This window comes from Coregonus clupeaformis, chromosome 17, assembly GCF_020615455.1.
Source record: "Coregonus clupeaformis isolate EN_2021a chromosome 17, ASM2061545v1, whole genome shotgun sequence".
Taxonomy (NCBI): domain Eukaryota; kingdom Metazoa; phylum Chordata; class Actinopteri; order Salmoniformes; family Salmonidae; genus Coregonus; species Coregonus clupeaformis.
In genome coordinates, this window is record NC_059208.1 from 2,065,757 (window position 1) to 2,076,442 (window position 10,686).

The following is a 10,686-nucleotide window of genomic DNA, read 5'->3' on the forward strand; positions in this document are numbered from 1 at the left end:
AAAATGGTACAACTGATACATTTGTGACGTCAACATAAAATAATATATTAAAAACTGTATCAATACATATGATCTGGGCTCTGGTCAAAAGTAGTGCAATTTATAGGAAATAGGATGCCATTTGGGACAAGGCCTAACTCTAACCAAACACTATAGCATGAGGTTAATTTATGATGTGTTGAATTCATATATGTTAAATATACAGGATACAAACATTCTATTCCATCTAAACAATGGATATATAGCATTTTGCAACAAAACCATCTAAAATCTATTAACTAAAAATCTGAGGACAGTAATATTTTACACACACATAAATAATAATGTATTAAACTTTTATAGTGCTTTTCATTGCAGACAGAATCTCAAAGAGCTTGTTAAGCAAAATTAACAACAAAAAGTAAAGTAATTTAGGCTACAACAGTAGCTAGATGAAGTCGGAGTGCTTCTTCAAACCTCCAGCAGATGGGCAGCGCGCATGAGAGGATTTAGAAACTCTGCTAGATGGTCAGCAGAGGTGGTGGTCATGTCAGCATGTCCAAGGGCAGGCAGGCAGCTCAGTGTTATCAGGGCGTCTCCAACTTCTCTGCTAGCATTAGCTAGTTTGTTGACAACGCTGATTTTCATCAAGTTACAGGCAGGAATCCAATTCATGATATCAATACTTGATCTACACTCATTTAGTTCATGAAAAATACACATTTTATAAAAAATAAAGAAATACATAAAAACGATTAAATATGTACAGAATTTACATGAGCTCTCTGCCTCGGCAACTATAGAACTTCACCCATAAGCATTCATTTCTGATGAAAAAACACAAATGTGAAACATTTGTGGATATAGTGTTTTGGAAATAAACTCTTAAATGTCCAAACAATATAGCTACTGTTACTGTGCTAGCTAGGCTATAACATCTATTTTGTGACAGAAAAATACAATTTAAAAAATGTAATTTGAAGGTACACAACAGACACTATTCAGTGTTTTGCCTAGTGCTTAACAAAAGTCACAGATCATATTCAGTCCCTCTTAATCCAATAATAAATATGTTATATGTTTCTGTTATTAATTAGCATTATGTCATTGATTTCGTTCAGACAGAACAGAAACAAATATATGTACTACTAAATTATAGATCTGGTGGAAAACTGCAGCAATGCCTCAACGAATACAGGTGTTGTGCTAGTGCATGTGTGCGTACATGTGTGCGTACATGTGTGTATAAAGCACTGTTTTAGTAGTCTGTGCACAAGCCCCGAGGATAAGCAGAGTGCTGCAATGCAGTGTGTCGTATGCATAGGCACACACACAGTCCCCTCCCACAATTGTTTACAGACAGATTATTTCACTCTATCACAATTCCAGTGGGTCAGAAGTTTACATACACTAAGTTGACTGTGCCTTTAAACAGCTTGGAAAATTCCAGAAAATGATGTCATGGCTTTAGAAGCTTCTGATAGGCTAATTGACATCATTTGAGTCAATTGGAGGTGTACCTGTGGATGTATTTCAAGGCCTACCTTCAAACTATGTGCCTCTTTGCTTGACATCATGAGAAAATCAAAAGAAATCAGCCAAGACCTCAGAATTTTTTTTTTTGCCCTCCACAAGTCTGGTTCATCCTTGGGAGCAATTTCCAAATGCCTGAAGGTACCCCGTTCATCTGTACAAACAATAGTACGCAAGTATAACACCATGGGACCACGCAGCCGTCATACCGCTCAGGAAGGAGATGCGTTCTGTCTCCTAGAGATGAACGTACTTTGGTGCGAAAAGTGCAAATCAATCCCAGAACAACAGCAAAGGACCTTGTGAAGATGCTGGAGGAAACAGGTACAAAATTATCTATATCCACAGTAAAACAAGTCCTATATCGACATAACCTGAAAGGCCGCTCAGCAAGGAAGAAGCCACTGCTCCAAAACCGCCATAAAAAAGCCAGACTACGGTTTGCAACTGATCGTACTTTTTGGAGAAATGTCCTCTGGTCTGATTAAACAAAAATAGAACTGTTTGGCCATAATGACAATCGTTATGTTTAGAGGAAAAAGGGGGGACTGGTGCACTTCACAAAATAGATGGCATCATGAGGAAGGAAAATTATGTGGATATATTGAAGCAACATCTCAAGACATCAGTCAGGAAGTTAAAGCTTGGTCGCAAATGGGTCTTCCAAATGGACAATGACCCCAAGCATACTTCCAAAGTTGTGGCAAAATGGCTTAAGGACAACAAAGTCAAGGTATTGGAGTGGCCATCACAAAGCCCTGACCTAAATCCTATAGAAAATGTGTGGGCAGAACTGAAAAAGTGTGTGCGAGCAAGGAGGCCTACAAACCTGACTCATTTACACCAGCTCTGTCAGGAGGAATGGGCCAAAATTCACCCAACTTATTGTGGGAAGCTTGTAGAAGGCTACCCGAAACATTTGACCCAAGTTAAACAATTTAAAGGCAATGCTACCAAATACTAATTGAGTGTATGTAAACTTCTGACCCACTGGGAATGTGATGAAATCAATAAAAGCTGAAATAAATCACTCTCTACTATTATTCTGACATTTCACATTCTTAAAATAAAGTGGTGATCCTAACTGACCTAAGACAGGGAATTTTTACTAGGATTAAATGTCAGGAATTGTGAAAAACTGAGTTTAAATGTATTTGGCTAAGGTGTATGTAAACTTTCGATTTCAACTGTATATAGCTAGCTATGCGTCTGGAGAGGAGAGAAGAGGAGAAGCCATCAGTATCGACCAGAGCCCCAAGGAGGGCTGAAGGTTATACTGGGTCAGAGAGAGAGAGAGACAGTAAAATAAAATAACAATTTACAAAACTGAGTTGAGATGCTCAGAAGGCATCAATCATTTTCGCTACGGCACTTAATAGGCTACTACCTCATGTTGACATCACCTGATAGTTGGGGACACTTCATATTCAGTTACACAGACAGACAGACACAAAATAGTCTAATACATTACTGTTTGGTTAGAGTCTCACACAACTATGCACACACACACAGTCACAGCAATATGATTAAGAAACTAAATTAGAATCAAAACTGAAGAAGCAACACACAGAGCTGCACAGTTCTCCAAGCAAAGTAGTGTGTGTGTGTGTGTGAGAATGAGTGAATGAGTGAGTAAATGGGAGAAACAGATGCGGCTAGTCTTGGAAGCACTCTACTCTTTATAAAAGGGAAGCTTTGGAGTGGCTGAATGAACTACCTCTGCTGCCATTTTACTCATGTCTGTAACAATGAAAAAAAACTGAATGATCCAAATAGGTTGGGCCCAGCCTAAACCATTTCCAGCCCTGCCCCCAATTCAGCAGGAGGCTGTGAAGGAAGAGGCAATGAAGCAAGAGCCACCTGTCATATAATGCCTTTCACTCTTTATAGAGAGAGGGTGGTGTGTGTGTGTATGTATGTATGTATGTGAGAGAGGGACATTCCTCCTCCCACTCACATCTGCAGTATCTAGCTTATAATCATGTCTAGAGGAATCTACTGTATACGTAGTCAAATTAATACACAAAATGCATTAAAGTTCTCTCTCGTGGAATACTGCTGGTCTGAAAACAATCCATTACACAATGTTAAATGGCAAAAAAATCTAGCTCAAATCACGTTTCCACCTTATCTGAATCAGGAACAAAGTAAAAACCAAAAGTATCCATTTCAATTGAGAGGCTGCAGAAGAACTTGTCATCAACTAACGTTAGCTACAGCAGCTAACGTTAGCTAGCCTATTTTGCCAACAACATGCAATATCAGCTAGGTAAGATGTGGTGTTGTTTCTGTGGAAGGCACGTTGTGAGACACAAAATCACTTTAAACCATTCAAACGATATAATACCTTGGCTAGATTAAACACGAACGACCACAGAGAGCGATATTCATAAAGTTTCGTGGCTGAAAAAACCTGCCAAATTATATAGCTGGCCAATTGAAAAGCTAACGAACGTAGCTAGCTAACTATCTAACGTTAGCACATAACAAGCCATCAAAGCCAAGGTATCGCTAGCTATATACGTAACTAGCTAGCAAGACGAATTTATTGGGCATAACATCGCACAAGTAGTTTAAATAAAGTGAACAATTTGTATTAGCTACCTACGTTACCTTTTATATCGTTGTCTTCCTGCAGGGTTTTGGTTACCGCTTTCCACACATTGCATCCCAAAAGACAGAGCACTATCGCTGCGGTCCTGCTCAAATCCCCGACCCGCATCATTGCAGATGTCACACAAAAAACGGTTCAGATAAATATAAAATATTGGCTGGCTACATCAATGTATTGTACAATACACACATGTACATCGGGCAAGACTCCATATTTTGTAGCATCAGCGTTCCCTCTATTTTCCCCCTCAGTATGTCCAGTTCAGTTCTGCATCCCACCGCTCTTGCCGCTCCGTCGGTTCTTTTTTTTTCTTCAAAAAAGAAAGAAAGTCACTAAAGCCAGGGCCGCCCCACGTTAACTATTCCGCCACCAGATGCTCCACCAACAGGCGCCTGGAATAATCATTTGTGGGGTTTGACCGCCATCTGCAGGCGACTCACTGAAGTGGTTGTCAGACCACCACAAGATAACACATTTTGAAGAGTTGACAGCTTTATGATGATAGTCTATATTTGTTTTTAATTAATTATAATAACTCACCCAAACAAAAAACATTTCTGAAACAATACTGATGAAAAACGCAATTTAACCAGAGATGTATTTCCTATTTGCTACTAAAAACTTAAGAACTGCAAATAGAGAAACTTTACTGTCCACTAGTGCTGAGCAATTAGTGCTTTTTTAGGTCGGTTCGGTTTCAGTTCGATTATTAAAACATCACGGTTTTCGATTTCGGTTTCAATTATTTTTTTAAACATTAAATGCACTATGCATTATATGGGTTGAATGCTGTAATAACACAGAATAAAACAATTAATACAAGTCCCATGATGGTAGTGACTGCCCATTACTGCTTATCACTTATTAACCATCATTTATTGACATTATTTTACTAAAATATTTCAGTTGTTGAGTGTATTACATTTGTTTTATTTGATAACTATTATCTCATTCCGAGTCATCATCTCATCTCTATAGAGCTGCTGCCTATGCTGTCTGACACAATTTTAGTAGTTCTTCAAAGTAAATAAGGCATACTTTTATTTACATTATATATTTTTATTCAGAGCGACTTACAGTTAGTGAGTGCATACATTATTTTTTATTAATTTTTTCATACTGGCCCCCTGTGGAAACCGAACCCACAACCCTGGCGTTGCAAGCGCCATGCTCTACCAACTGAGCTACACGGGGCAGTTTATGACTGCGGAATACCAACTATCAATCACTTAGGTAGAGATCCCTCTCGATTGCGCATTATGCTGTCTTTTGTCTTGCTCTCCTTGTCTGACCCACACTAACCTAACAGTAGCAGGCGTAAAAGAAACACAGACCGGACAAGTAGGTGCGCAATGTATTATGGTCATTGTAGTTATTTACCTACCTACCTTTTTTTTAAGGTATCTGTGACCAATAGACACATATCTGTATTCCCAGTCATGTGAAATCCATAGATTAGGGTCTCATTTATTTATTTCAATTTACTGATTTCCTTATATGAACTGTAACTCAGTAAAATCTTTGAAATTGTTGCATGTTGCGTTTATATTTTTGTTCAGTATACTAAATAATGGCTACTTCTGAGAAAGTATTAAACTGTCAAGAGGAGTGAAACAAGGTTGTCCAGTTTCGACATATCTATTTATTATGGCCATCAAAATGTTATCTATTAAAATTAGATCCAACAATAATATCAAGGGGCTAGAAATCCGGGGCTTAAAAACAAAGGCATCAGTGTGCGCTGAGGACTCATGCTTTCTTTTAAATCCACCATTTGGATCTCTGCAAAGCCTCATGGAGGATCTAGATAATTTCTCTAACCTCTCTGGAATACAACTGAACTATGATAAGTGTACCATATTAAGTAGGCTATTGGATTGCTTTCACATTACCGTGTAGTTTACCAATAAAATGGTCTGAAGGTAAAGTGGACATACTCTGTATTAAAATCCTGAAAGAAAGAAACAATCTCACTACAATACATTTTAATAGAAAGTTAGCAAAAATAGATAAGATCTTGCTACCATGGAAAGGTAAATACCTGTCTATTTGTGGAAAAATTTAGTCACATCCCAGTTTGCAATTTCAATTTAATCCACCAGAAAAGGCCTATTACAACAAATATTATGTCTAAACTCAAATATACTAATTGATTTAAAAAAAACACATGATTTTTGGAAATAATGTTTACAAATTGTATAATCTTTGTTAATGATGTCATAAATATGACTGGTGGAGTTATGTCACAAATGCAGCTAACAAAAAAAACGGGATGGTTTTCAGAGATACAGTGGGGGAAAAAAGTATTTAGTCAGCCACCAATTGTGCAAGTTCTCCCACTTAAAAAGATGAGAGAGGCCTGTCATTTTCATCATAGGTACACGTCAACTATGACAGACAAAATGAGAAAAAAAAATCTAGAAAATCACATTGTAGGATTTTTAATGAATTTATTTGCAAATTATGGTGGAAAATAAGTATTTGGTCAATAACAAAAGTTTCTCAATACTTTGTTATATACCCTTTGTTGGCAATGACACAGGTCAAACGTTTTCTGTAAGTCTTCACAAGGTTTTCACACACTGTTGCTGGTATTTTGGCCCATTCCTCCATGCAGATCTCCTCTAGAGCAGTGATGTTTTGGGGCTGTCGCTGGGCAACACGGACTTTCAACTCCCTCCAAAGATTTTCTATGGGGTTGAGATCTGGAGACTGGCTAGGCCACTCCAGGACCTTGAAATGCTTCTTACGAAGCCACTCCTTCGTTGCCCGGGCGGTGTGTTTGGGATCATTGTCATGCTGAAAGACCCAGCCACATTTCATCTTCAATGCCCTTGCTGATGGAAGGAGGTTTTCACTCAAAATCTCACGATACATGGCCCCATTCATTCTTTCCTTTACACGGATCAGTCGTCCTGGTCCCTTTGCAGAAAAACAGCCCCAAAGCATGATGTTTCCACCCCCATGCTTCACAGTAGGTATGGTGTTCTTTGGATGCAACTCAGCATTCTTTGTCCTCCAAACACGACGAGTTGAGTTTTTACCAAAAAGTTCTATTTTGGTTTCATCTGACCATATGACATTCTCCCAATCCTCTTCTGGATCATCCAAATGCACTCTAGCAAACTTCAGACGGGCCTGGACATGTACTGGCTTAAGCAGGGGGACACGTCTGGCACTGCAGGATTTGAGTCCCTGGCGGCGTAGTGTGTTACTGATGGTAGGCTTTGTTACTTTGGTCCCAGCTCTCTGCAGGTCATTCACTAGGTCCCCCTGTGTGGTTCTGGGATTTTTGCTCACCGTTCTTGTGATCATTTTGACCCCACGGGGTGAGATCTTGCGTGGAGCCCCAGATCGAGGGAGATTATCAGTGGTCTTGTATGTCTTCCATTTCCTAATAATTGCTCCCACAGTTGATTTCTTCAAACCAAGCTGCTTACCTATTGCAAATTCAGTCTTCCCAGCCTGGTGCAGGTCTACAATTTTGTTTCTGGTGTCCTTTGACAGCTCTTTGGTCTTGGCCATAGTGGAGTTTGGAGTGTGACTGTTTGAGGTTGTGGACAGGTGTCTTTTATACTGATAACAAGTTCAAACAGGTGCCATTAATACAGGTAACGAGTGGAGGACAGAGGAGCCTCTTAAAGAAGAAGTTACAGGTCTGTGAGAGCCAGAAATCTTGCTTGTTTGTAGGTGACCAAATACTTATTTTCCACCATAATTTGCAAATAAATTCATTAAAAATCCTACAATGTGATTTTCTGAAGAAAAAAAAATCTCAATTTGTCTGTCATAGTTGACGTGTACCTATGATGAAAATTACAGGCCTCTCTCATCTTTTTAAGTGGGAGAACTTGCACAATTGGTGGCTGACTAAATATTTTTTTCCCCCACTGTAGATGGGAGGGGTTGAGGGTAGCTGAAGGGTGGGACTAAAAACAAAATAAAAATAGATGACTAATGTAAAATATACTGTGTCCGTAAAATATATATATAGTATGTATAAGCTGGAAGTAGAAGCCTAAGTATTGTTGTCCATTAGTTTACTCCAATTAGGGGAGGGGTGGTAGGGTTCAGGGAAAATAATAAAAATGTTGTAAACATTTTATGGGGGATAGGAAATTATGCAGACAATTACATTAATAGATTGTGGGATCTATCTGCAATATTAAAGCTGATTTACCCCTAAAAAAATTGGTAATGAAGGAGAGAAAAGGAAAGAAGGAGAGGTGGCAATTAAAGGAGACCACCAGACCAGACCTGCCTGAGGGTCACATAAATCGGGGAGAGTTTTTCATTAAATGTATAACAAAGGGTGACAAGGAATCTGCTTTTAATGTAGGAGCCAGACCAGGTAACCTGCTTGTTTGGTTACTTAGGTGTACCTCTTTCTTTAACTCTCTGATGGGTGTGTTCTTTATAGCATTCCAATTATTCTCATGAACATGTATGGCTCCATAGCTCAGAGGTTAGAGCACTGGTCTTGTAAACCAGGGGTCGTGAGTTCAATTCTCGCTGGGGCCTTAATTTTGATCCTACCCTCTGTGACATGCGTCTGAAACGCTGCACAAGGTGGGAGTTACCATTACTCTGGCTCTATACAGCAGAAAGATTTAAAAGTGACAACAAACGGACAATATTGCCCTGCAAAAATAATTAAAAATAATCTGCTGTACTACTACTGTAAAAGACATTGCCAAACAAACTGAGGATACGTTTGCCGATCCCGTCCTGGGACGCCCATCATGATTAAAGAAGGGCTGAAACTAGAGACAGGAGTAGCAGAGGTCATGTAAGTCGTTGATATTAAATAAAGCATTACAGATAATGTCAACAGCATTGTGATGAGGGAATGCCATAGGCTGAATTGAGAGACCGGGCTAGGTAGTTTAGTCCCAATCTAGAAGATTTATTTTCTTAGAAATTCTAACTTAACAAAAAATACTTGAGTCCTTTTAGCTCCTTGTAGAGCAAAGGCACAACAATAACAAAAGCAATATGTTCTCAACCCTGACAAACAATATACTACTGCTGACTAACAAAAGCAATATGTTCTCAACCCTGACAAACAATATACTACTGCTGACTAACAAAAGCAATATGTTCTCAACCCTGACAAACAATATACTACTGCTGACTAACAAAAGCAATATGTTCTCAACCCTGACAAACAATATACTACTGCTGACTAACAAAAGCAATATGTTCTCAACCCTGACAAACAATATACAACTGCTGACTAACAAAATCAATATGTTCTCAACCCTGACAAACAATATACTACTGCTGACTAACAAAAGCAATATGTTCTCAACCTTGACAAACAATATACTACTGCTGACTAACAAAAGCAATATGTTCTCAATCCTGACAAACAATATACTACTGCTGACTAACAAAAGCAATATGTTCTCAACACTGAAAAAAATATATACTACTGCTGACTAACAAAAGCAATATGTTCTCAACCCTGACAAACAATATACTACTGCTGACTAACAAAAGCAATATGTTCTCAACACTGAAAAAAATATATACTACTGCTGACTAACAAAAGCAATATGTTCTCAACCCTGACAAACAATATACTACTGCTGACTAACAAAAGCAATATGTTCTCATTCCTGACAAACAATATACTACTGCTGACTAATAAAAGCAATATGCTCTCAATCCTGACAAACAATATACTACTGCTGACTAACAAAAGCAATATGTTCTCAACCCTGACAAACAATATACTACTGCTGACTAACAAAAGCAATATGTTCTCAAACCTGACAAACAATATACTACTGCTGACTAACAAAAGCAATATGTTCTCAACCCTGACAAACAATATACTACTGCTGACTAACAAAAGCAATATGTTCTCAAGCCTGACAAACAACATACTACTGCTGACTAACAAAAGCAATATGTTCTCAACCCTGACAAACAATATACTACTGCTGACTAACAAAAGCAATATGTTCTCAACCCTGACAAACAATATACTACTGCTGACTAACAAAAGCAATATGTTCTCAACCCTGACAAACAATATACTACTGCTGACTAACAAAAGCAATATGTTCTCAACCCTGACAAACAATATACTACTGCTGACTAACAAAAGCAATATGTTCTCATTCCTGACAAACAATATACTACTGCTGACTAACAAAAGCAATATGTTCTCAACCCTAACAAACAATATACTACTGCTGACTAACAACAGCACAAACAAATTTAGCCTGCTGGGTTTAAACCAGTAAAGCATGTTGAAAGCATAACAACATTAACTTTAACTTTCTGTTTGACATCATAATCATCATCAAATCAAAATCAAATCAAAGTGTGTTGGTCGTGTACACAGATTTGCAGGTGTTATGGCCGCTGCATCATCATTCTAGTAGTACGTTTATCAGAACATCGGGGTGTGGTAGAAAGTTTATCAGTACAGGGGGGTATGGTAGTAAGGCCAATAGCAGTCCACCATCTCCTTGGCCTCGTCGTATGTGGTGAACTCGCAGTCGGGGGAAATTTGTGGCTGTCCCGGCTCACAGAATCTCAGATGGTCT

The 10,686-nt window shown here is 38.5% G+C and overlaps 1 protein-coding gene and 1 non-coding gene across 3 annotated transcripts in view; one reads left to right on the top strand and one right to left on the bottom strand.

Moving 5' to 3' along the window:
• LOC121543234 (protein FAM171A1-like) overlaps positions 1-4,463 on the bottom strand; it is a 29,490-nt gene extending 25,027 nt beyond the window's left edge. For both annotated transcript variants that reach the window (XM_041852983.2, XM_041852982.2), the window contains exon 1: positions 4,126-4,463. In XM_041852983.2, the coding sequence (XP_041708917.2) occupies positions 4,126-4,237 (112 nt within the window). In that variant the 5' untranslated portion in view covers positions 4,238-4,463. The remainder of the gene's footprint in view (positions 1-4,125) is intronic.
• Positions 4,464-8,574: 4,111 nt separating this feature from the next.
• On the top strand, positions 8,575-8,647 carry trnat-ugu. Its single transcript has one exon. It is a non-coding gene; the product is annotated as a tRNA-Thr (tRNA).
• Positions 8,648-10,686: the final 2,039 nt, after the last annotated feature.